Source organism: Heterodontus francisci, chromosome 37 (assembly GCF_036365525.1).
Source record: "Heterodontus francisci isolate sHetFra1 chromosome 37, sHetFra1.hap1, whole genome shotgun sequence".
Classification (NCBI taxonomy): domain Eukaryota; kingdom Metazoa; phylum Chordata; class Chondrichthyes; order Heterodontiformes; family Heterodontidae; genus Heterodontus; species Heterodontus francisci.
Window position 1 is genome coordinate 1,752,653 of NC_090407.1, and position 27,040 is coordinate 1,779,692.

At 47.8% G+C, this 27,040-nt stretch overlaps 1 protein-coding gene across 2 annotated transcripts in view; it reads left to right on the top strand.

The window, feature by feature from the left end:
• The first annotated feature begins 10,389 nt into the window (after window positions 1-10,389).
• ppih (peptidylprolyl isomerase H (cyclophilin H)) overlaps window positions 10,390-27,040 on the top strand; it is a 31,002-nt gene continuing 14,351 nt past the window's right edge. The window contains exons 1-2 of one of the 2 annotated variants that reach the window (XM_068016820.1): window positions 10,456-10,550; window positions 12,745-12,902. In XM_068016820.1, coding sequence (XP_067872921.1) covers window positions 12,810-12,902 — 93 coding nt within the window. In that variant the 5' untranslated portion in view covers window positions 10,456-10,550; window positions 12,745-12,809. Of the gene's footprint in view, window positions 10,551-12,744; window positions 12,903-27,040 lie in introns of both variants that reach the window. The other variant, XM_068016821.1, reaches the window with a different exon arrangement.

Consider the following 27,040-nt stretch of genomic DNA (forward strand, 5'->3'; position numbering starts at 1 on the left):
CAGTCTCAGGGCTCAGTGCACAGTCTCTGGCTAAGGGACCAATCATTTAGCACTGAGATGAGGAGAAATTACTGCACTCAAAAGGTTGTGAATGTTTGGAATTCTCTATCCCAGAGGGTTGTGGATGCTCCATCATTGAATACATTTAAGGCTGGGATACATAGATTATTGGTCTCGCAGGGAAGCAAGGGATATGAGAGGGCAGGAAAGTGGAATTGAAGCCCAAGATCAGCCATGATCATATTGAATGGTGGAGCAGCCTCGATGGGCCATATGGTCTACTTCTGCTCTTATTTCTTGTGTACTAGACCTTGTCCTCACCAATCTACCTGTTGCAGATGCAGCTCTGTCCATGACAGTATTGATAGGAGTGACCACCTGCACAGTCCTTGTAAAAACAAAGTCCTGTCTTCACACTGAGGATACCCTCCATCGTGTAGGCATATCCCTCACTGTAGCATAACCATCCAGCCAGGGGATCAACCTTGGTTCAATGAAGAGTGCAGGAGGACATGCCAGGAGCAGCACCAGGCATACCTAAAAATGAGGTGTCAATCCGGCGAAGCTACAAAACAGCACTACTTGCATGCCAAACTGCAGAAGCAGCATGCAAAAGACAGAGATAAGCGATCCCATAACCAAAGGATCTGATCTAAGCTCTGCAGTCCTGCCACATCCAGTTGTGAATGGTGGTGGACAATTAAACAACAGGAGGAGGAGGCTTCACAACCAGCCTCAGCCAGAGGTGCCTAGTGGATGATCCATCTTGGCTTCCTCCTGAGGTCCCCACCATCACAGATGCCAGACTTCAGCCAATTCGATTCCCTGCATGTGATATCAAGAAATAGCTGAAGTCACTGGTTACTGCAGAGGCTATGGGCCCTGACAATATCCTGGCTGTAGTTTTGAAGACTTGTGCTCCAGAACTTCCCACACCCCTAGCCAAGCTGTTCCAGTACAGCTACAACACTGGCACCTACTTACAATGTGGAAAATTGCTCAAGTATGTCCTATCCACAAAAAGCAGGACAAATCCAATCCAGCCAATTACCACCCCATCAGTCTACTCTTGATCATAAGCAAAGTGATGGAAGGTGTCATCAACAGTGCTATCAAGCGCCACCTAAACAGCAATAACCTGCTCAGTGACACTCAGTTTGGATTCTTCCAGGGCCACTCGACTCCTGACCTCATTACAGCCTTGGTCCAAACATGGACAAAAGTGCTGAACTCAATTGGTGAGGTGAGAGTGATTGCCCTGGATATCAAGGCAGCATTTGGCCGAGTATGGCATCAAGGGGCCCTAGCAAAACTGGAGTCAAAGAAAAATCAAGAGGAAAACTCTCCACTGGTTGGAGTCATACCTAGCACAAAGGAAGATGGTTGTGATGTTGGAAGCAATCATCTCAGCCCCCTGGACACTGCTCTGGGTAGCATCCTAAACCCAACCATCTTTTGCTGCTTCATCAATGACTCCCCCCCCGCCCCCAATAATAAGGTCAGAATTGGGGATGTTCACTGATGATTGTACAATGTGCAGTACCATTCGCAACTCCTCAGATACTGAAGCAGCCTGTGTCCAGATGCAGCAAGACCTGGACAATATCCAGGCTTGGGCTGATAAGTGGCAAGCGACATTCGTGCCACACAAGTGCTAGGCAATGACGATCTCCAACAAGAGAGAATCTAACCATTTCCCCTTGGCATTCAAGGGCATTACCATTGCTAAATCCCTCACTATCAACATCCTGGGGGGTTACCATTAAGTAGAAACTGAACTGGACCAGCCATATAAATACTGTAGCTACAAGAGCAGGTCAAAGACTGGAAATTCTGCAGTGATTCACCCACCTCCTGATTGCCCAAAGCCTATCCACCATCTACAAGACACAAGTCAGGAGCGTGATAGAATACTCTCCGCTTGCCTGGATGAGTGCAGCTCCAACACTCAGGAAGCTCGACACCATCAAGGATAAAGCAGCCTGCTTGATCGGCACCCCATCCACCACCTTCAACAGTCACTCCCTTCACCACTGAGGCACAGTGGCAGCAGTGTGTACCATACAGAAGATGCACTGCAGCAACGCACCATGCCTCCTTCACAGCACCTTCCAAACCCACGAACACTTCCACCTAGAAGATCAAGAGCAGCAGATGCATGGGAACACCATCACCTGCAAGTTCCCCTCCAAGTCACACACTATCCTGACTTGGAACTATATTGCCGTTCCTTCACTGTCGCTGGGTCAAAATCCTGGAACTCCCTTCCTAACAGCACTGTGGGTGTACCTGCACGAGATGGACTTCAGTGGTTCAAGAAGGCAGCTCACCACCACCTTCTCAAGGACAGTTATGGATGGGCAACAAATACTGCCCTAGCCAGCGCCGTCCACATCCCATGAAAGAATAAAAAAACTTGAAGATTGCAGGCTAGGGTGAGAATGCGGTTAATAAGGCATACGGAATCCTGGGCTTTATAAATAGAGGTAGAGAGTGTAAAAGCAAGAGGTTATGGTAAACTTTTATAAAATACGGGTTCGGCCTCAACTGGAGTATTGATTCCAATTTTAGGCACCACACTTTAGGAAGGATGCAAAGGCAGTAGAGAGGGTGCAGAAAAGGTTCACAAGAATGGTTCTAGGAATGATAGACGTCATTTACTTGGATAGATTGGAGAAGCTAGGGCTGTTTTCCTTCGAGAAGAGAAGTTTGAGAGATTTGATAGAGGTATTCAAAATCATAAGGAGTCTGGATAGAGTAGATGGGGAGAAATTGTTCTCATTGGCAGAGGACACAGATTTAAAATGATTGGCAAAAGAACTAAAGGCAACATGAGGAAAACCTATCTAATGCAGTGAATGGTTCGGATCTGGAACGCACTGCCTGAGAGTGTGGTGGTGACAGATTCAAACCTAACTTTCAAAAGGGAATTGGATAACTATAGGAAGAGAAAGATTTTGCAGGGTTACGGGGAAAAGGCGGTGGAGTGGGATGAGCTGAGTTGCTCTTGCAGAGAGCCTGCATGGACAAAATGGGCCGAATGGCCTTCTGTGCTGTAACCATTCTATAATTCCAAATGCGGTCGCAAACAACGTTTTCTGTCTTTGCAACTATGACCTTGGTACATTATCCTTCTGCCCGCACGGCAGACTGGTACAAAAGGTGAAGTCACACGGGATCAGAGGTGAGCTGGCAAGATGGATACAGAACTGGCTCGGTCATAGAAGACAGAGGGTAGCAGTGGAAGGGTGTTTTTCTGAATGGAGGGATGTGACTAGTGGTGTTCCGCAGGGATCAGTGCTGGGACCTTTGCTGTTTGTAGTATATATAAATGATTTGGAGGAAAATGTAGCTGGTCTGATTTGTAAGTTTGCGGACGACACAAAGGTTGGTGGAGTTGCGGATAATGATGAGGATTGTCAGAGGATACAGCAGGATATAGATCGGTTGGAGACTTGGGCGGAGAAATGGCAGATGGAGTTTAATCTGGACAAATGTGAGGTAATGCATTTTGGAAGGTCTAATGCAGGTGGGAGGTATACAGTAAATGGCAGAACCCTTAGGAGTATTGACAGGCAGAGCGATCTGGGCGTACAGGTCCACAGGTCACTGAAAGTGGCAACGCAGGTGGATAAGGTAATCAAGAAGGCATACGGCATGCTTGCCTTCATCGGTCGGGGCACAGAATATAAAAATTGGCAAGTCATGTTGCAGCTGTACAGAACCTTAGTTAGGCCACACTTAGAATATTGCGTTCAATTCTGGTCGCCACACTACCAGAAGGACATGGAGGCTTTGGAGAGGGTACAGAGAAGGTTTACCAGGATGTTGCCTGGTCTGGAGGGCATTAGCTATGAGGAGAGGTTGGAAAAACCTCGGATTGTTTTCACTGGAACGACGGAGGTGGAGGGGTGACATGATAGAGGTTTACAAAGTTATGAGCGGCATGGACAGAGTGGATAGTCAGAAGCTTTTTCCCAGGGTGGAAGAGTCAGTTACTAGGGGACATAGGTTTAAGGTGCGAGGAGCAAAGTTTAGAGGGGATGTGCGAGACAAGTTTTTTACACAGAGGGTGGTGAGTGCTTGGAACTTGCTGCCAGGGGAGGTGGTGGAAGCAGATACGATAGCGACGTTTAAGAGACATCTTGACAAATACATGAATAGGAAGGGAATAGAGGGATATGGGCCCCGGAAGTGCAGAAAGTGTTAGTTTAGGCAGGCATCAAGATCGGCGCAGGCTTGGAGGGCCGAATGGCCTGTTCCTGTGCTGTACTGTTCTTTGTTCTTGAGTTCTCTGCAGCCTTTGACACAGTCAACCACACCATTCTCCTCCAGGGTCTCTCCTCTGATGTCCAGCTCAGCACGAGCCCTCTCACTTAATTCCAATCCTGCTTATCTGAGCAAAGCCAAAGCATCTCTAGTACTGGCTTCTCCTGCCCCCACCCCAGCTCACCCCCACCATCTCAGGAGTCCCCCAGGATCCATGCTTGGCCTCCTCTTGCTCTTCTACATGCTGCTCCTTAGCAACATCAGCTTCCATTTCCATGTGTATCCTGCCGATGCCCAGTTCTACCTCAACACCTCCCCTTTCAAGCCCTACCCAATCTGACATTCTGACAACTGTTTCAGGCTAAGTCAAAATCTTTGCAACCTATTTGAACTGGGTCTATATTCTCTAGAGTTTCGAAGAATGAGAGGTGGGAGTATTGCGTCCAATTCTGGGCACCACACTTTAGGAAAGATGTGAAAACATTGGCCAGAGTGCAGAAAGGATTCATGAGAATGGTTCCAGAGATGACAAACTTCAGTTATGAAGATAGATTGGAGAAGTTTGGACTGTTCTCCTTGGAGAAGAGAAGGTTGAGAGGCGATTTGATTGAGATATTGAAAATCATGAGGGGTCTGAACAGAGTAGATGGGGAGAAACGGTTCCCACTCGTGAAAGGATAGAGAACGAGAGGGCACAGCTGTAAAGTAATTGGCAAAAGAAGCAATGGAGACATGAGAAAAACTTTTTCACACAGTGAGTGGTTGAGGTCTGGAATACGCAGCCTGATAGTGTGGTGGAGGCAGGTTCAATCAAGGCTTTTAAAAGGGAATTAGACTGTTATCTGAAAAGGAAGAATGCGCAGGGTTATGGGGAGAAGGCAGGGGAATGGAACGGAGTGAATTGATCATTCAGAGAGCCAGTGCAGACATGATGGGCCGAATGGCCTCCTTCTGTGCTGTATTGATTCTGAGATGCTGCCTGAACTAAAGGCCAGCTACCCGACCCGAACCCGACGGGACCTGATGACATGTATCAGGTTTGGGCCGGGTTGCTTTTCCGGGTCGGGCATTCGGGCTTAGGTCAGGTCGGACACAGTCTATCACAAGGTAAGTGGCTCCAATGTTAATTTAATTTTTGGACCAGAAAGGTGGTTTTGTTACAGTTATTTTAAGCTTGTGCAGATCAGCAACAAAGTGAAAAACGGAAGGTAAGTTAACTGATGGTTGGGTCGAGCGCGGGAAAAAATGGAAGGACACAGACCAGGGCGGGTCGGGTTTTTTTTTTGCAGACCCGAACAGGTCTTTAGCCTGAACTGCGTGTGCCAGTGTCACCCTGCTGTTGCTGCTGAGGGGAGGGAGCAATGTGTGCTACTCAAAGTGATTCCTGACAACGCAGCCGGCCACTGACATCATCAGACTGCGCCAAGGAGCGGGCTCCCGCTCTCTGCGCATGCGCTGCATTCCGACTTGCCAAGACTGGTTAGCGCATGCGTCGATGACGTCATCGCGTGGCGTGTGCATCTTCGGGCAACGCGCCTGGTCGGCCTCTGCGCATGCGCTTTACGCATACAGCAATGCAACGCCAATGGGTATTCACGCATGCATCAACCTTCAGATATTCATGCATGCGTCAAGCTTTGGCGCAAGTTTGAAAGTGGAAGGAGGAGAGGTTTTGTTGTGCATTTTCTGGCATTTTATCGTGATTATTTAGTCGCTTTGGAGATTTCAGTCTGCTTCATTTTCATTAGAAAGAGGGGATTGCTCCAAGGTAAGTTTCTCTGCTGTTATAAATTGCTCTGAAAACATTTCCATTGTCTGGGGCTGTGTGCAGGCAGTACATGTGCTCCAGTCCCTGTTATTCAACAAGACCGTGACCCTTAGTGACATTAGAAATGTGAAGTCCTGGCTCAAAACAGGGGATGACAACATGGATACACTGTGTGATACGCTGGAGAAGATTCAGCAGGACGGGACCACGGTGTGTGTTGGCCTGCAGGGAAGCAACATCCTCTACATTGCCTTCATGACACCAGCCATGAAGGCCCACCTGCAGGCCTCTCCTGAACTGCTGTTCATGGACGGAACAAATGCGGCTGCCCTAGGTACCAAGTGATGGTGCAGGACAACGTTGGTAGGGGCAGGGCTGTGTTCTATGCCATGGTGAGGAATGAGACGGCTCAGATGCTGGACGAGATTGTGGGCGTTTTTGTCAATTTCATGGGATCCAGCGCCTGCCGCATGAGATCAGCCATTGTGGGATAAGGATATCAATGAGATCAATGCGATCAGAAAGCATCTCCCAGCTGCAACAGTTCTCCTGTCAGTTCCATGTGATGCAGAGCATGAGCAGGAAGATCAGCAGCTACCCATTGAATGGAGAACTGAGGGATCAGTTGTTTATGATCTGCAAGGAAATGGTTCATGCACCTTTGGAGGAGAAGATCACAATTTGTGGAGAAAGGATTGGACACCTCTACCCACCCCTGCAGGACTACCTGCTTACAAACTGGAGATGTGGGCATCATGTTCACGTGGTAAAGTCCTAACATTTTGGAACAACATCAACAATCGCATTGAGTCAGAGAATGGCAAGATAAAGCACCTGCTCCACTCCTCCTCATCCATGGAGGAATGCATCTCAGCGCTGATCTTCCACAATAGTGTCCTGGATCGGGAGCGCTCCTATTCCACATTCCTGCAGGGAGCCTCTTTCAAGCGCATCGCAGAGGCACCAGCAGATCTACAATCATTTTACACAGGATTCACCAGTCACGCTGTGAAGCTGATGCATCAGGATCATAGCCACATTCAGCGAGTAAATGTCAAGCAGCAGGACAAAGGCACAGTGACTGTGATTTCTGGTGCCAAACAGTACACACTGCAGATACATGATGGCCAGGCTACCTGCAGCTGCATCTTCTCCATTCAGACTTTGTTGCCCTGCAAACATGCTATTGTTGTGCAGAGGCATCTGGGTCTGTCTTTGGAGAGGCTCACCCCCAACTGCCGCTGGCGCGCACTCAGACACCCACGAGGACAGGCATGGCTGCTGCCATTGTGATCACAGAGGAACAGCCAAGGCCCCTCAGCTACAATGAAAAATACCACTTGCTTTCAGATCAATTGTACCAGCTACAACAGGCCGTTCTGCAGAGTGGAACGGCAGCATTCATGCGGAAACTGGACTGGCTGCGGCAACAGACTCCCCGCTGGCAGCAAGCACTGGCTGATGAGATGGAGCCATTTACTATGCCCAACAATTGCCCGGAGGCACCTTCGGATGGAGGTGGCCATGAGCTGGACATCAGTCGCGTGCCACAATCCATGGATCCTGAGTGTTTCACCCCCTGGCCTAATGAGCTGATGGACCATACATACGCCTGCCTGTTCACAGCTCCACTTCCCCCACCTGCGGGACCCTGCACCCATCAGAGCCGTGCACATTGACACACAGCCATCTGTTTCCCCATCCACCTTTGAAACAACCATGCAGAGCTTTGTGAGACTCCACAATTGCCAGTTGCTGCCTGTCAAGCAGAGAGGGCATCCAAAGGGGTCAAGCGCTTGGGGAACATTCAGCAAGAAAGACTGAGCACTAAAAGAAACAAGCATGCCGTGTCCAGTGGTAGCACAAATGTGAATGCTCTTGCTGCGTACACAACTGGTGAGGTGGGAGTGCAGCCACACCGCTCTCCATCCTCAGTGTTGCTTTAAGGCAAAGGTAGATAAGAACGAAAGAAATGGAAGATGATGCTGATAGTAGTAGGCAGGATTAAATGGGAACGGATGGGAAGGCGTAGGAGTAGCATAACCACTAGCAGGGAACAGCTGGGCTAAATGGCCTGCTTTATGTTCATAGTCCAAAAGAAATGTGCTTCTTTTTCCAGCACCCTCACATCATTCATGTTTTCCCTGAGAGCAGCATTGAACCATCACGAGATAGGGGCAGTAACATCATCCGGACTCCTACAGCTGAGGTGGGTACTAAGTGATTCATTGGCGGTGTTATCAGTACATGCCTTTACCGCAGAACACAAAGCATGCTCAACAGTAATTTCATTGGAGAGAGGGAAGCTCTGACACTGATGTTCTTTCTTTTTTCTTTTCATGTAAAACGTGCCCTCGAGAAAACAATCCTTGAGACTGAAGGACGGCATTCAAGCAAAGGAGGCAGTGCAGGAGAGGACGCAAGGATGTGCTGATTCCTGCATCTGAGGTGGGTAATAAGTGCTTCATTGGCGACGTTATCTATTGGTGCCTTCACTGCAGAACCTAGAAATGTGTGCACAACAGTAATTTCAGTGGATGGAGGAAGGCAAGCTCTGACACTGATTTGCTTTATTTCTTTTCATGTAAAACATGCCGTCGAGAAAACAATCCTTGAGACTTAAGGTCAGCATTCAAGCAACAAAGGCAACTGGATCATGCTGCGGAGCTTGTCACGATGTGGAAAGGAACCTTGCATTTATGGATGAAGTGGGAGCGCACATTGGGATGTGTTTGGGGAACATTCACCAAGAATAGACTGAGCTCAGACTCTTGTGACTTTGCCTTCTTCTGATGGACAATACAGTAATGGAATAGAGAGCCACGCGTTCATTCACCACAAGGCTCTCCATGAACAATCTCTTTAGTTGTGCATAGCAGAAACTCGGCCTGTCTGTTTCACGGGAATGCTGGCGACAAAACACTCATGTATCCATGCACAGCAGTGCCTCGTATGTTTAATGTACTTAATAAAATCTCTCAATAATTAAACATGGAATTGTTGAGGTTTTTGATGATATTTTTCCCGACTTTGCAACTGCACTTCAGATATTCAACTGTGGTCCTTGGGGGGGGTGGGGGGTAGGGGTAGAGGGGGGTAGTGGGAGGGAGTTAAATTCAGAACTGCCTGAAGAGGGGGATGCAAAAGGCAGGGACCAGACAGCTGGAATGTCTGCAGTACAGTTGAGAAGTAGGGGAGAGAGCAGCTGGATGAGGGATCTTGGGCTGGAGGGAGTGGCTGGATGGCAGGGGCCGGAAGCAAGAGGCTGTAGAGAGCCGCGGGGAGCGAGCAGCCGAAGACCTTGGTGCCGCCGAGTGCGGGGACCGGCCAGTACGTCTTTTGCTGTTGCAAGTGTATGGCGCATGCGCAGAAAAATGCACTCCTCCTCCCTCCCCCGTCTCTCCGGCTGCTCTGCTCCCCCCCACCTCGCTGCTCTCTCCAGCCGCTCTGCTCCCCCCTTCCCCCTGCTGTTCTCTCTGGCCGCTCTGCTCCCCCCCTCACTGCTCTCTCCAGCCGTTCTGCTCCCCCCTCCCCCCGCTGTTCTCTCCGGCCGCTCCGCTCCCCCCCTCACTGCTCTCTCCGGTCGCTCCACTCTTTCTGGCTGCTCCACTCCCCCAACACCCTTGCTGCTCTCTCCAGCTGCTCCGCTTTCTCCAGCCCGCTCGCTCGCTCGCCCGCCCCCTCCCCTTCCCGCTCCCTCGCTCGCTTTCTCCTTCCGGCCATTGTGTGCTGCCATGTGTTTAGGTTAGGTTGCCTTCGTGTGATTATTTGAGCAGCGCCATCTTTAATCCTGTTAGCTGCTGAAGTCGCAGACTTTGACGTTTTAGTGGCACAGGCTGCATTTGCGCATGTGCCATTGTCAGCAAACCCGAACCCGACGGCACCCGATGACATGTGTCAGGTTTGGGTCGGGTTGCTTTTCCAGGTCAGGCATTCGGGCTCAGGTCAGGTCGGACTAGAATGGTGGTTTTGTTACAGTTATTTTAAGCTTGTGCAGATCAGTAGCACAGTGAAAAACAGAAGGTAAGTTAACTGATGGTTGGGTCGAGTGCGGGAAAAAATGGAAGGACTCGGGCCGGGCTGGGCTGGGCCGGGTCGGGTTTTTTTTTGCAAACCCGAACAGGCCTTTAGCCTGAACTGCATGTGCCAGTGTCACCCTGCTGTTGCTGCTGAGGGGAGAGAGCAATGTCAATCACTCCGCATGGGGCGGGGATTCCGTTTGTCAATCACCCCGGATTGGGCGGGGATTCCGCCTGTCAATCACTGTGGGTGGAGGCGGGGATACTGCCTGTCAATCATTCCAGCTGGGCGGGGATTCCACCTGTAAATCACCCTGGTGGGGCGGGGATTCAGCCTGTCAATCACTCAGTGGAGGCGGGGGAAGCGAATAATCAGGCGGCAGTGTCGGTGGTAGTTGTCCTTCTTGCTCCTTTTCAAGACCACCGGGATGGCGGGGCTCCCCTGCAATCCCAATAACCCCGTCGTCTTCTTCGACATCACCATCGGCGGCCAGGTAAGCGGCCGGGTCGGGCGCATGGTTTGGCGGGGCCCCCTTGCCGGCGTTTGAAAGCTGCGGCGGCGCTTCGAGAAAGTTCGGGCGGTTTTATTTAGTGGGAATCTCACCGTGAGTTAAAGCGCGTTGATTTTCCTTTTCAATGAATGTGACTATTACTATAACGGAAGATGCATTTGAAAGTATCAGCTTATTGATCCATTCGAAAAGCCTCAGTTTTCACGGCATTGAGGACTCGGGGCACTCCCTGTGATTGGGCCGCGGCGGGCGGCCGCGCCTCCGTGATTGGGCCGCGGCGGGCGGCCGCGCCTCCGTGATTGGGCCGCGGCGGGCGGCCGCGCCTCCGTGATTGGGCCGCGGCGGGCGGATATGAATTAGGAGCAGGAGTATGCCGTTCGGCCCCGCTCCGCCATTGAATAAGATCATGGCTGAATGATTGTGACCTCAACTCCACATTCTTGCCTACCCCTGATAACCTTTCACACCCTTGCTTATCAAGAATCTATCTACCTCTGGTTTATTTATTTAATTTATTTAGAGATACAGCACTGAAACAGGCCCTTCGGCCCATCGAGTCTGTGCCGACCATCAACCACCCATTTATACTAATCTTACATTAACCCCATATTCTCTACCACATCCCCACCATTCTCCTACCTATACTAGGGGCAATTTACAATGGCCAATTTACCTATCAACCTGCAAGTCTTTGGCTGTGGGAGGAAACTGGAGCACCCGGAGGAAACCCACGCAGACACAGGGAGAACTTGCAAACTCCACACAGGCAGTACCTAGAATTGAACCCGGGTCGCTGGAGCTGTGAGGCTGCAGTGCTAACCACTGCGCTGCTGTGCATTTAAAGACTACTTCCATGCCTTTTGAGGAGGGGAATGCCAAAGACTCACCTCCCTCAGAGTAAGGATTTCTCCTCATCTCTGTCTTAAATGGGCGACCCCCTTATTTTTAAACAGTGACTCCTAGTTTGAGATTCTCCCACAATGGGCCCTGTCAGGACCCCTCATTATCTTATATATTTCAATAAAGTCAAAATATTATAGATTTCGGACAGCATCTGTGGAGAGAGAAGCAGAGTTAACGTTTCAGGTCAGTGACCCTTCAGAATTTGTATGTTTCAATCAAGTCACTTCTTACTCTTGTAAACTCCAGCAGATACAACCCTAGCTTGTCCAATGTTTCCTCATGAGATAACCCACCCATTCCAGGTATTAGTCTAGTAAACCTTCTCTGAACTTAAATAAGGAGACCAGTACTGTACACAGTACTCCAGATGTGGTCTCACCAATGCTCTGTATAACTGAAGCAGAACCTCCCTACTTTTGTATTTAATTCACTTCCCGATAAACTATAACATTCTATTAGATTTCCTAATTACATGTTGTAGCTGCATACTAACATTTAACGATTCATGCACTAGGACACCCAGATCCCTCTGCATCTCAGAGCTCTGCAATCCCTCACCATTTAGATAATATGCTTTTTTGTTCTTCCTGCCAAAATGGACAATTTCACATTTTCCTACATTATACTCCATTTGCCTGATCTTTGCCCACTCACTTAACCTATCTATATCCCTTTCTCGCCTCCTTGTGTCCTCTTCACAGCTTACTTTCCTACTTATGTGTCATCAGCAAATTTAGCAACCATTCCTTCGGTCCCTTCATCTATCTCATTTGTATAAATTGTAAAAAGCTGAGGCCCCAACACTGACACCTGTGGCACACCACTCGTTACTTCTTGCCAACCAGAAAATGACCTATTTATGCCGATTCTCTGTCTCCTGTTAGTTAGCCAATTTTCTATCCATGCGCAAATGTTACCCCCTACACCATGAGTTTTTATTTTCCGCAATAACCTTTGATGTGGCACCTTATCAAATGCCTTCGAGAAATCCACGTACAGTACAGCTACCGGTTTGCCTTTATCCACAGCACATTATTTCTTCAAAGAACGGCAATAAATTGGTTAAATATGATTTCCCTTTCACAAAACCATGTTCACACTGCCTGATTACCTTGAATTTTTCCAGGTGTCCTGCTATAACGTCTTTAATAATAGCTTCTGACATTTTCACTATGACACATGTTAAGCTAACTGGCCTGTAGTTTCATGTTTTCTGTCTCCCTCCCTTTTTGTTGACTATTTTCCAATCTAATGGAACCTTCCCTGAATCTAGGGAATTTTGGAAAATCAAAACCGATGCATCAACTATCTGAATAATATAAAAGCAAAATACTACAGATGCTGGAAATCGGAAATAAAAACGGAAAGTATTGGAAATACTCAGCGGGTCCAGCAGCATCTGAGGAGAGAGAAGCAGAGTTAACGTTTCAGGTCTGTGGCCTTTCATCAGAACTGGCAAAGGTTAGAAATGTAATACGTTTTAAACAAGTGAAGCGGGGGGCGGGGGGAGGAGAAGAAAAAGGAAGGAGTGTGATAGGTAGAGGGCAGGAGAGATTAACTGACAAATAAGTCATGGGGCCAAGGCAAAGGGAGTGTGCTCCTTGGTATTTCTTCACAGACGAAGATTTTGGGAACAAAGAACAGTACAGCACAGGAACAGGCCATTCGGCCCTCCAAGCCTGCGCTGATCTTGATGCCTGCCTAAACTAACACCTTCTGCACTTCCGGGGCCCATATCCCTCTATTCCCTTCCTATTCATATATTTGTCAAGATGTCTCTTAAACGTTGCTATCGTATCTGTTTCCACCACCTTCCCCGGCAGCATGTTCCAGGCACTCACCACCCTCTGTGTAAAAAAAAAAAAAAAAACTTGCCTCGCACATCCCCTCTAAACTTTGCCCCTCGCACCTTAAACCTATGTCCCCTAGTAACTGACTCTTTCACCCTGGGAAAAAGCTTCTGACTATCCACTCTGTCCATGCCGCTCATAACTTTGTAAACCTCTATCATGTCGCCTCTCCACCTCCGTCGTTCCAGTGAAAACAATCCGAGGTTTTTCCAACCTCTCCTCATAGCTAATGCCCTCCAGACCAGGCAACATCCTGGTAAACCTCCTCTGTACCCTCTCCAAAGCCTCCACGTCCTTTTGGTAGTGTCGTGACCAGAATTGCACGCAATATTCTAAGTGTGGCCTAACTAAGGTTCTGTACAGCTGCAACATGACTTGCCAATTTTTATACTCTGTGCCCCGACCAATGAAGGCAAGCATGCCGTATGTCTTCTTGACTACCTTATCCACCTGCGTTGCCACTTTCAGTGACCTGTGGACCTGTACGCCCAGATCTCTCTGCCTGTCAATACTCCTAAGGGTTCTGCCATTTACTGTATACCTCCCACCTGCATTAGACCTTCAAAATGCATTACCTCACATTTATCCGGATTAAACTCCATCTGCCATTTCTCCGCCCAAGTCTCCAACCGATCTGTATCCTCTGACAATCCTCATCATTATCCGCAACTCCAACAACCTTTGTGTCGTCCGCAAACTTACTAATCAGACCAGCTACATTTTCCTCCAAATCATTTATATATATATATATATGTACGGCAAAGGTCCCAGCACTGATCCCTGTGGAACACCACTAGTCACATTCCTCCATTCAGAAAAACACCCATCCACTGATACCCTCTGTCTTCTCTGACCGAGCCAGTTCTGTATCCATCTTGCCAGCTCACCTCTGATCCCGTGTGACTTCACCTTTTGTACCAGTCTGCCATGCGGGACCTTGTCAAAGGCTTTACTCAATGCATGTAGATAACATCCACTGCTCTTCCTTCATCAATCATCTTCGTCACTTCCTCAAAAAACTCAATCAAATTAGTAAGACACGACCTCCCCTTCACAAAACCATGCTGTCTCTCGCTAATAAGTCCATTTATTTCCAAATGGGAGTAAATCCTGTCCCGAAGAATCCTCTCTAATAGTTTCCCGACCACTAACGTAAGGCTCACCGGCCTATAATTTCCTGGATTATCCTTGCCACCCTTCTTAAACAAAGGAACAACATTGGCTATTCTCCAGTCCTCTGGCACCTCACCTGTCGCCAATGAGCATGCAAAGATTTCTGTCAAGGCCGCAGCAATTTCTTCCCTTGCCTCCCTCAGTATTCTAGGGTAGATCCCATCAGGCCCTGGGGACTTATCTACCTTAATGCTTTGCAATACACCCAACACCATCTCCTTTTTGATAATGAGATGACTGAGACTATCTGCACTCCCTTCCCTTGGCTCATCATCCACCAAGTCCTTCTCTTTGGTGAATACTGATGCAAAGTACTCATTTAGCACCTTGCCCATTTCCTCTGGCTCCACACATAGATTCCCATCTCTGTCCTTGAGTGGGCCAACCCTTTCCCTGGTTACCCTCTTGTTCTTCATATATGTATAAAAAGCCTTGGGATTTTCCTTAATCCTGTTTGCCAATGACTTTTCATGACCCCTTTTAGCCCTCCTAACTCCTTGCTTATGTTCCTTCCTACTGTCTTTATATTCCTCAAGTGCTTCATCTGTTCCTAGCCTTCCAGCCCTTACGAATGCTTCCTTTTTCTTTTTGACTAGGCTCACAATATCCCGTGTTATCCAAGCTTCCTGAAACTTGCCAAACTTATCCTTCTTCCTCACAGGAACATGCTGGTCCTGGATTCTAATCAGCTGACGTTTGAAAGACTCCCACATGTCAGATCTTGATTTACCCTCAAACAGCCGCCCCCAATCTAAATTCTTCAGTTCCTGCCTAATATTGTTATAATTAACCTTCCCCCAATTTAGCACCTTCACCCGAGGTGAAGGTTGTAGTCATTGGTTACAGGCCTGCTGGTGGCAAGTCAGGCCTATCCGTGACCGGCAGATTCTCCCACAGCGGGTACAAGTGAAGGTATAGTCACCGTTCGGAGCAATTGGATCTATCCTTTCCTCCTCTTTTCTTTCATGCTGGTTCTTCTCTCAGTCTCAAAGGTGTCTGTAGCCCTCCTGATGTAACATCTCCAGGCATCATGATTTATGGCCTGCACTTCCCACTGGCGATGGTCGATGTGGAACACAGAGAGGGACTTCTTCAGGGAGTCCTTGAAATGTTTGCATGGGGCCCCTCTGTTCCTTTTACCCATGGTCAGCTCTCTATACAACACCATCTTGGGCAGGCGACTGTCGTTCATCCGGGCAATGTGACCCGCCCAACGCAGTTGGCTTTGCAGGAGGATGGCCTCGATGCTGGTGATGTTGGCTGTTTCCAGGACTTCAATGTTTGATATGCGGTCCTGCCAGTGGATCTTGAGGATGCTGCAGAGGAAGCGCACTAGAAGGCGTACATGACAGCGGTATAGGAGCCATGACTCAGCGCCATACAGAAGGGTGGTGAGGACTATGGCTTTGTACACTTTGAGTTTGGTCTGTGCTCTGAGGCTGTGGTTGCTCCACACACGTTGTAAAGTCTGCCAAATGTACTGTTTGCTTTTGAAAGCCTGTTGTCCACTTTCTTGTCTATGGTGGCATCAAATGAGATGGCGCTCCCCACATAAGTAAATTGCTTGACGGCATTCAGCTTGGTTCCCTTGATGACGATGCTTGGTGGTCTATATTTTTCTTAGGGTGCAGGCTGATGCAGGACTTCAGTTTTTTTTTAACTGATTTTTAGTCCAAAGAGTTGTGCTGCTTCAGAAAAATGTCTTGTTATAAGTTGCAGGTCTGACTGACAGTGGGCCAGTAGAGCACAGTCGTCGGCGAAAAGAAGTTCATGGATGAGTTTTTCTTGTGTCTTTGTGTGAGCCTGAAGATGCCTGAAGTTGAAAAGTCCTCCTTCAGTCCGGATGCATACGTAAACTCCCTCCTTAAGTTGCCTGCTGCAGCATCATGCTGAAAAAGATGGTGAATAGGGTCGGGGCCAGCACATATCCCTGCTTCACACCACTGGAGATACGGAAGGGACTGGAGAGGTTGCTGTTTTGCTTGACTTGTCCGTACTGATTTTCATGAAACTGCTTCACCATGGCCAGGAACCTGGGCGGGCATCCAAGTTTTTCAAGGATTTCCCAAAGTCCATCTCTGCTCGCAGTGTCAAATGCCTTGGTGAGGTCGACAAAAGTGACATACAGGCCTTTTTTTTGCTCACAACACTTTTCTTGTAATTGTCTGAGTGAAAATACCATATCTGTGGTGCCTCTGGTTGCTTTGAAACCAGACTGGCTCTCTGGGAGGTTTGCTTCCGCAATGGTAGGCACAAGCCTGTTCCAGGATCTTCCCAGCAATAGAAAGGAGGGTGATCCCACGGTAGTCCTTTGTTTTTGTGCAAGGTGATGATAATGGCATCACTAAGATTCCGTGAAATCCTGCCCTGTTCCCAGCAGGCCGTGAAAAACTTGTGGAGCTTGGTGTATAGGGCAGGGCCTCCATGCTTCAAGGCTTCGGGTGGAATTCCATCAGCTCTGGGGGCTTTGTTCTTCATCTGGTTGATGGTGGTTAGAGTTTCCTCCAGAGTTGAGCTCTCATCCAGCTCTTCTTTGACAGGATGTGATTGATGGCAGAATCATGCACTGTGCACTTGGCACTGAAGAGAGTTTCAAATTGCTCCGACCAACGATCCAGGACTGACTCCTTGCCGATGTGTAGGGTCTTGCCATCGGCACTCCTCAGGGGGTTTTGGGTTTGATATGCTGCTCCATAGACAGATTTTAGTGCTTCTGTCACCAGTAGCAGTGTACAGTTCAGTTTTTTTTCCACAAGTGCGATCCACCAGTCATTTTGGATATTCCTCAGTTTACATTGAAGGGTGCTGCATGCTTGATCGGCTGTCTTTTTCTCTTGGCTGGCTGGCTGAGCCAGGTGATCCTGATGAGCAGCAGATCTTGAATTTCCTTGTCATTTTCATCAAACCAGTTCATATTTTTCTTGGTGCTGGGTCCGATGACCTTGTTGGAAGTATCCGGTACTGCAGCTTTGTGTTCCCAGAGTTTTTCTGGAGTGGAAATCAGCAGTGAGATCAGGATGTTCCAGGCAAGTCGATACTAGTCTAACTGACAAGGAGATCATGAGGTTGAAGCAAAGGGAGTGTGCTAATAGTGTGGTGAAAGACAAAGCATTAGTAGAGAGTGTTAATGACAGAATAATGAACAGCTCTGTCCGAAAGCATAACGTGAAAAAACAAGTTTAAGGCAAGCATGTGGTTTTAAAAAAAATAATAATAAAAAAGGGCCAGTTACGTTCTGAAATTAATAAACTCAATGTTCAGACTGGAAGGCTGTAGAATGCCTAATAGGAAAATGAGGTGCTGTTCCTCGAGCGTGCGTTGATGGTCAGTGGAGCAGTGCAGAAGGCTGAGGACGGAAATGTGGGCATGGGAGTAAGGGTGGTGAATTGAAATGGCCAGCAACTGAAAGCTCGGGGTCATGCTTGCGCACTGAACACAAAGCAATCACCCAATTTGCATTTGGTCTCCTCAATATAGAGGCGACCGCATTGTGAGCAGCGAATACATGATAATACGTTGAAAGAAGTACAAGCAAATAGCTGCTTCACCTGAAAGGAGTGTTTGGGGCCTTGGATAGTGAGGAGAGAGGAGGTAATAGGGCAGGTATTACACCTCCTGTGATTTCGTGGGAAGGGGATGAGGTGTTGGGGGGTAATGGAGGAGTGGACCAGGGTATCGTGGAGGGAATGATCCCTTCAGAATGCTGACAGGGGAGGGGAAGATGCATTTGGTGGTGCCAGAAATGGCGGAGGATGATCCTTTGAATATGTAGGCTGGTGGGGTGGAAAGTGAGGGCAAGGGGAACCCTGTCGCAGTTCTGGGAGGGAGGGCAAGGGGTGAGGGCAGAAGTGTGGGAAATGGGTGAGACACCATTGAGGGCCCTGTCAACCACAGTGGGGGGTAATCCTCTGTTGAGGAAAAAGGAAGAAAGATCAGAAGTGCAGTTGTTGAAGGTTGCATCATCAGAACAGATGCATCAGAGGCAGAGAAACTGGGAGAATGCAATGGAGTCCTTACAGGAAACGGGCTGTGAGGAAGTGTAGTCAAGGTAGCTGTGGGAGTCAGTGGGCTTATAATGAATATTAGTGGACAGTAAGGCACTGCAATGCCCTGTTGGATAGCCTTGTATGTGAGGTAAAGATGTGGAAAGGAAACCCGACCCCAACGGGACCAGATGACACGTGTCTGGTTTGGATCAGGTCGCACTTCCAGATCCGGCATTTGGGCTCGGTCGGGTTTCCTTTGCAGACCTTTAGTGGACAGTCGATCGCCAGAGATGGTGACACGGAAGGGAAGTGTTGGAGATGGACCATGTAAAGGTGAGAGAAGAGTGGAAATTGGAAGCAAAGTTGATGAGGTTTTTCAGTTCGGGGCAAGAGCAGGAAGCAGCACCAATACAGTCATCGATGTAACGGAAAAAGATTTGGGGGAGGGGGCCTGAGTAGGACTGCAACAAGGCATGTTCGACATACCCCACCAAACGAGAGGCACAACCAGGACCCATGCGGGTGCCCATAGCAACATCTTTTTATTTGAAGGATGTGAGTGGCATTGAAGGAGAAGTTGTTCAATGTGAGAACATGTTCGGCCAGATGGAGGAGGGTGGTGGTGGATGGGGACTGGTTGGGCCTCTGTTCAAGGAAGAAGCAGAGAGCCCTCAGACTATTCTGGTGGGGGATGGAGGTGTAGAGAGATTGAACACCTTAGTGAAGAGGAGGCGGTTAGGGCCAGGAAACTGGAAATTGTGGAAAAGAGGTAGGGTGTCAGAAGAGTCAGTTATTTTAAGTCCCTAGGATGAAGTCCATCAGGACCCAGGGACTTGTCACCCCGCAGCTCTAACAGTTTGCGCAGGACCATTTTCCTGCTGATTGTAATTTTCTTGAGTTCCTCCCTCCCTTCCATTTCCTGATTTACAGCTATTTCTGGGATGTTACTTGTATCCTCTATAGTGAAGACCGATGTTCAATTTATCTGCCATCTCCTTGTTATCCATTATTAATTCCCCAAACTCACTTTCTATAGGACCAACGCTCATTTTATTAACTTTTTTTCTTTTTTAAATACCTATAGAAACTCTTGCTATCTGTTTTTATATTTCCAGTTAGCTTTCTCTCATACTCTAATATTTCCCTCCTTATCACTCTATTTGTCATTCTTTGCTGTTTTTTCTATTCTGTCCAATCTTCTGACCTGACATCTATCTTTATGCAATTATATGCTTTTTCTTTAAGTTTGATACTATCTTTAACTTTTTTAATTAACCACAGATGGTGCATCCTCCCCTTGGAATTTTTCTTTCTCGTTGGAATGTATCTATTCTGAAATGTCCCCTTAAATGTCTGCCACTGCATCTCTATTGACCGATCCCTTAACCTAATTTGCCAGTTCACTTTAGCTAGCTCTGCTTTCATGCCCTCATAATTGCCCTTATTTAAGTTTAAATACTGGTCTTGGACCCATTCTTCTCTCCCTCTAGCTCAATGTAAAATTCAATCATATTATGAGCACTGCTACCTAGGGGCGCCTTCACCATGACATCATTAATCCTATTTCATTGCACAATACCAGGTTTTGTAAAATAAAAGCAAAATACTGCGGAGGCTGGAAACCTGGTATAAAAACAAAAAATGCTGGAAATACTCAGCAGATCTGGCAGCATCTATAGTTCTGAAGAAGGGTCACTGACCTGAAACGTTAACTCTGCTTCTCTCTCCACAGATGCTGCTGGACCTGCTGAATATTTCCAGCATTTCTTGTTTTTATACCAGGTTTCGTATAGCTTGCTCTCTGGTTCCAGACGTGCTGTTCTAAGAAACTATCCCGAAAACATTCTATGAACTTCTCATCTAGGCTACCTTTGTTCATCTGATTTTCCAGTCTATGTATAGATTAAAATTTTGATCCAGTGACAGTAAAGGAACGGCGATCTAGTTCCAAGTCAGGATGCTGTGTGGCCTGGAGGGGAACTTGCAGGTGGGTGGTGTTCCCATGCGTCTGCTGCCCTTGTCCTTCGAGGTGGTAGAGGTCACTGGTTTGGAAAATACTGTTGAAGGAGGCTTGGCGAGTTGTTGCAGTGCATCTTGTATATGGTACACACTGCTGCCGCTATGCGTCAGTGGTGGACGGAGTGAATGTTGAGGGTGGTGGATGGGGTGCCAGTCAAGCGGGCTGCTTTGTCCTGGCTGGTGTCAAGCTTCCTGAGTGTTGTCGGAACATCCAGGCAAATGGAGATTATTCCATTGCACTCCTGACTTGTGCCTTGTAGATGGTGGAGAGATTTTGGGGAGTCAGGAGGTGAGTTACTCGCCACAGAATTCCTAGCCTCTGTCCTGCTCTTGTAGGCACAGTGTTTATATGGCTGCTTCAGTTAAGTCTTTGGTCAATGGCAACCCCGAGGATGTTGATGCTGGGGGATTCAGCGATGGTAATGCCATTGAATGTCAAGGTGAAATGGTTACATTATCTCTGGTTGGAGATGGTCATTGCCTGGTACTTGTGTGACACAAATGTTTTTTTCTACTTATCAACCCAAGCCTGAATGTTGTTCAGGCCTTGCTGCATAAGGGCATGTAAAATTGATACAAAAGTCAATCAATGTTTCTGCAAATTGAACAATTGTAGTGAGGAAATACTGTAGTCAATGCACTTTCTAAAGTCTTATAAAACACAAAAGTTGCAAGATTTTGGGATGTCTTAAGGTCATTAGCTAATTTTGATGACTAATTATCTGTACTGCCTTAATCACCTGTACAGCACTTTCCTTTTTAAAGGGACATCTCTGTTCTGATATTTCATACTGTATTCAGTAATCTCTGTACCAGTTCTAACTAATTTGAAATGTCTATTATTATGCGAAAGGAGTTTCTGACAGTTACTATGGTTGAGAAAGAAGATTTTTTAAAGAATAGTGTGCCAATATTACTGTTGAATGGGAGGAGCATTTTAATTGGCCGAAATAGCTTTTTGTATTTGTATGTTTCCCTTGAACAGTTTCAGCTCCATTGTCTGGCCAGGTTTTAATGTCTCTCTAATTTTTGCCTTACCTATTTTAGAGTCATAGAGTCGTACAGCATAGAAACAGGCCCTTCAGCCCACCGCATCCATGCCGACCATAATGCCTATCTATACTAATCCCACCTGCCTGCATTAATTCCATATCCCTCTATGCCTTGCTCATTCAAGTACCTGCCCAGATGCCTCTTAAATGGTGCTACTGTTCCTGCCTTCACCACTTCCTCTGGCAGCTCATTCCAGATACTCACTATTCTTTGTGTGAAAAACTTACCCCTTTGGTCCCCTTTAAACCTCCTCCCTCTCACCTTAAATCTATGCCCTCTAGTTTTAGTCACCCCTACCATGGGAAACAGATTCTGGCTATCTACCCTATCTATGCCTCTCATAATTTTATATACCTCTATCATGTCCCCTCTCAGCCTCCTTCGCTCCAGGGAAAACAGACCCAGCCTATCCAATCTCTCTTTTATAACTCAAGCCCTCCAAACCAGGCAACATCCTTGTGAATCTTTTCTGCACCCTCTCTATCTTAATCACATCTTTCCTGTAGTGCGGCGACCAGAACTGCACACAGTACTCCAAATGTGGCCTAACCAACGTTATGTACAACTGTAACATGCCGTCCCAACTCTTGTACTCAATGCCTCGGCCGATGAAGGCAAGCATGCCATACGCCTTCTTCACCACCCTGTCTACCGGTGTTGCCACTTTCAGAGAACTATGTACTTGCACCCCAAGGTCTCTCTGCTCAACAACACTCCCCAGGGCCCTGCCATTCACTGTATCTGTCCTGGTTTAACTTCCCAAAATGCATCACTTCACATTTGTCTGCGTTCAATTCCATTTGCCACTCCCTTGCCCACTTTCCCAGTTGATCTCTATCCTGTTGTAACCTTAGATGACAACCTTCACTGTCCACTATACCGCCAATTTTGGTGTCATCTGCAAACTTACTAATCATGCCCCTTACATTCACATCCAAGTCATTAATATATATGACAAACAACAGAGGGCCCAGCACCGATCCCTGTGGCTCACCACTGGTCACCAGCCTGCAATCCGAAAAACAACCCTCCGCTACCACCCTCTGCCTCCTATCACCAAGCCAATTTTGTATCCAATTTGCTAGCTCACCCTGGATCCCATGTGTTCGAACCTTCTGGACTAGCCTACCATGCGGGACCTTGTCAAAGGCCTTGCTAAAGTCCATGTAGACAACGTCCATCGCCCTGCCCTCGTCAATCCTCTTGGTCACCTCCTCGAAAAATTCAATCAAATTTGTGAGACATGATTTCCCATGCACAAAGCCATGCTGACTATCCCTAATCAGACCATGCCTTTCCAAATGCATATAAATCCTGTCTCTCTCAGAATCCCTTCTCGGCTAGTGACTCCTGTGGCTCCACATATAGATTGCCACACTGATCCTTAAGGGGACCTACTCTCTCCCTGGCTACCCTTTTACTCTAAATATACTTATAGAATCGTTTAGGATTCTCCTTTATCTTATCTGCCAGGGAAGTCTCATGGCCCCTTTTCGCCCTCCTAATTTCCTTCTTCAGTGTAGTCCGACATCCCCTATACTCCTCGAGGGACTCGCTTGATCCCAGCTGCCTATACCTGACATATACCTCCTTCTTTGTCCTGACCAGACCGTCAATATCTTTCATCAACCAAGGGTCCCTAAACTTGCCAGCCTTGCCCTTCCATCTAACAGGAACATGCCAGCCCTGAACTTTTCCTATCTCACTTTTAAAAGCCTCCCACTTGCCAGACGTCCCTTTACCTGTAAACAGCCTCTGCCATTCAACTTTTGAGAGTTCCTGTCTGATGCCATTGAAATTAGCCTTACCCCAATTTACGACTTCAACCTGAGGACCAGTCCTATCCTTTTCCATAACTATCTTGAAGCTAATAGAATTATGGTCACTGGTCCCAAAGTGCTGCCGCACTGACACATCAACCACCTGCCCATCCTCATTTCCCAAGAGGGGGTCAAGTATAGCCCCTTCTGTAGTAGGGCCATCCACATACTGCTTCAGAAAACTATCCTGGACACACTTAATAAATTCTTCCCCATCTGATCCCTTAGCACTAAGGCAGTCCCAGTCAATATTAGGGAAGTTAAAATCACATACTATTACAACCCTATAATTCCTACACCTATCTGTGATTTCCCTCTGGCTATTGGGGGGCCTATCGTATAATCCCATCAAAGTGATCACCCCTTTCTTATTTCTAAGTTCTACCCATATGGCCTCGCTGGACATTCCCCCCGGGATATCCTCTCTAAGTACTGCCGTGATGTCCTCCCTAATCAATAGTGCAGCTCCCCCTCCTCTCTTACCTCCACCTCTGTCACGCCGGAAAGATCAGTACCCCGGGCTGCCAGTCCTGCCCATCCCTCAACCACGTTTCCGTAATAGCTGTAATATCACAATGCCATGTACCGATCCATGCTCTGAGTTCATCTGCCTTACCTGTAAGGCTTCTTGCATTAAATTAAATGCAGTTTGGCCTACCAGACCTTCCATGCTCCCTGTCCTGCCCCTGCCCGGCCTGCCTACTGGACTTGCTTTACCCCCCTACATTTGCCTCAACTATCTCATCTGAGAGACTACTACTTTGGGTCCCACCCCCCCCCCCCCCCCCCCCCCCCGCCCACAAGACTAGTTTTAAACCCTCCCGAGTAGTGCTAGCAAACCTCTCCGCAAGGATATTGGTCCCCCTCCAGTTTAGATGCAACCCGTCCAACTTGTACAGGTCACCTCTGCACCAGAAGAGATCCCAATGATCCAAGTAGCTGAAGCCCTCCCGCCTACACCAGCTCTTCAGCCATGCATTCATTTGCCTAATCCTCCAACTCCTACCCTTAATAGCATGTGGCACAGGGAGTAATCCTGAGATTACAACCCTAGAGGTCCTGCTTTTTAACCTTCTGCCTAATTCCCTATATTCACTTAGCAGGACCTCATCTCTTTTCCTCCCTATGTCGTTAGTACCAGTATGGACCACGACCTCTGGCTGCTCTCCCTCCCCTTTCAGAATGTCCTGCAGCTGCTCCGAGACATCCTTGACCCTAGCACCAGGGAGGCAACATACCATCCTGGGGTCTCGTTTGTGGCCACAGAAACGCCTATCTGCACCCCTTACGATAGCTTCCCCTATCACTATAGCTCTTCCAACTCTTTTCCTCCCCTGCTGTGCAGCAGAGCCCTCTGTGGTGCCACAAACTTGGCTGTTGCTGCTTTCCCCTGGGAGGTCATTTCCCCCCCCCCCCCCCCCCAACAGTATCCAAAGCGGTATATCTGTTTGAGAGGGGGATGGCCACAGGGGACTCCTGCACTACCTGCCTGTGCCTACTACTCAGTGTGGTGGTCACCCATCTCTTTTCTGTCTGTGCAGCCATTACCTGCGGTGTGACCACCTCACTAAACGTGCTATCCACAACTTCCTCAGCATTGCGGATACTCCACAGTGCATCCACCCACAGCTCCAGCTCCGTAATGCGGGTAGCCAGTAGCTGCAGCTGGATGCACTTCCTGCACACATGGTCATCTGGGACACTGGAAGCATCTCTGATTTCCCACATAGCGCCGGTCTCCTTCTTCCCCGCTGTCGCTGCTCTTTTTACACACCGCTGGTCTCGCTCAGTCTTTTGGATCCACAATGTTCTTTAGCTGAAGGTAAATCTCTTCTTTCTTTAAAAGGCAGGATTGTATAAATATGTCGGTATGGTTCGATTTTAAGTCACATTTTCAAACTGGGGTGTGTGGAGTAATACAGGAGATTGCCAGATTTCTGCATTTTTTTGGTCTTAGTAGCGGCTTATTTCAGTTGCATGTAAATTGCTTTATAAGAAATACTCCGATTTAATTGATATTGTTCCTCGGGCCACTGGGAGCAGTATTGTGACCGGGGTAGCTGCATGCTGCTTGCAATGGCTCTTCAGTATAGTCCCTCTACTGGAAGTTGGAGCAGCTTAGAGTCGCTCTGCAGGAGGGCGAGGAGGATAGGAAACTTTAGAGGTCTTCGGCTTAGCCAGGCGCCATTTTAAATAGGGATTTCTTGTCGAGCTGCTATGAATTCCTGAGGTGGCGTTCATCTTTGTCCCCTCTTAACTTCAGGATTTTCTTGTCTTTGGGTTGTTGGAACAGGAGCCCTTGGGGAATATGTCTATTTGAAAGATGCCGGGAATCTGTCATACTTATAGGGGATGCCTAATACAAAAATTTGAACACCCCTGGTTCTAAAAATAAATTTGAGCCTGGCCCCTTATAAACTTTCTCTCTCCCTTTCATGCTTTCTCTCTTGCCCAACCCCAGTTTGGCTCCATTAACTGGTGCGGAAGGTAAAGCCAGAATGATTCAAAGAAGGGAAAACCTTGCTAGTCATCTGAATACGTTACTGACAGTGACAGAAGATCCAGGGCTTTGCCTCCCTGACTCTGTTTAGGTGGGAGATGCAATTTCAAGTGGCATCCCCTCTGTGCACAGCAGAGACCTGCAGAACAATGGCAAACTGTCAAAACATTTCAGGGACTTGACTGACGTGGAAGATCTGGGTAGTACAAGCCAAAGGGAGGAGGTACGACTAACTAAAGAACAAAGAAAATTACAGCACAGGAACAGGCCCTTCGGCCCTCCAAGCCAGCGCCGATCCAGATCCTCTACCTAAACATGTCGCCTATTTTCTAAGGGTCTGTATCTCTTTACTTCTTGCCCATTCATGTATCTGTCTAGATACATCTTAAAAGACGCTATCGTGTTCGCATCTACCACCTCCGCTGGCAACGCGTTCCAGGCACCCACCACCCTCTGCGTAAAGAACTTTCCACACATATCCCCCCTAAACCATTCCCCTCTCACTTTGAACTCGTGACCCCTAGTAATTGAATCCCCCACTCTGGGGGGGAAAAAGCTTCTTGCTATCCACCCTGTCTATACCTCTCATGATTTTGTACACCTCAATCAGGTCCCCCCTCAACCTCCGCCTTTCTAATGAAAATAATCCTAATCTACTCAACCTCTCTTCGTAGCTAGCGCCCTCCATACCAGGCAACATCCTGGTGAACCTCCTCTGCACACACTGAACACACCCGAGAGCTTGCAGAAAAGGCAGAGTAAATTCATAACTCACTCCAATCAGATTTTTTTTTTAAAAACCTCTTTAAAAGGAATGTATTACCAGCCACACAGGAGCCCAGAAGTGGTTGTACACCACAGCTTGTTCAGGTTAGAATAACCTTGTGTCTTCCCTGTTGATAGGAGATCATGTGCTACACCAGCTGTTTGAAAGTGGAGCAAACTGTTCACCAACACAACTGTTTCAGTAAGATGTCAGGACTCTACTGGAATCTACATGGAAAACCCAGTGAACGGCACCTAGTTGCAACATTTGGCAGGGGAGGGAGGAGAGAAAGCTTGCAGTTCACAGCGGTTCAGTTGTAGGAGTTGTACAGAAAATTTAGACTCCACTGCACAATACACAGAGTTGTGGTAGGAGTGCGGTATTGGATGCAACAGGTGCAGA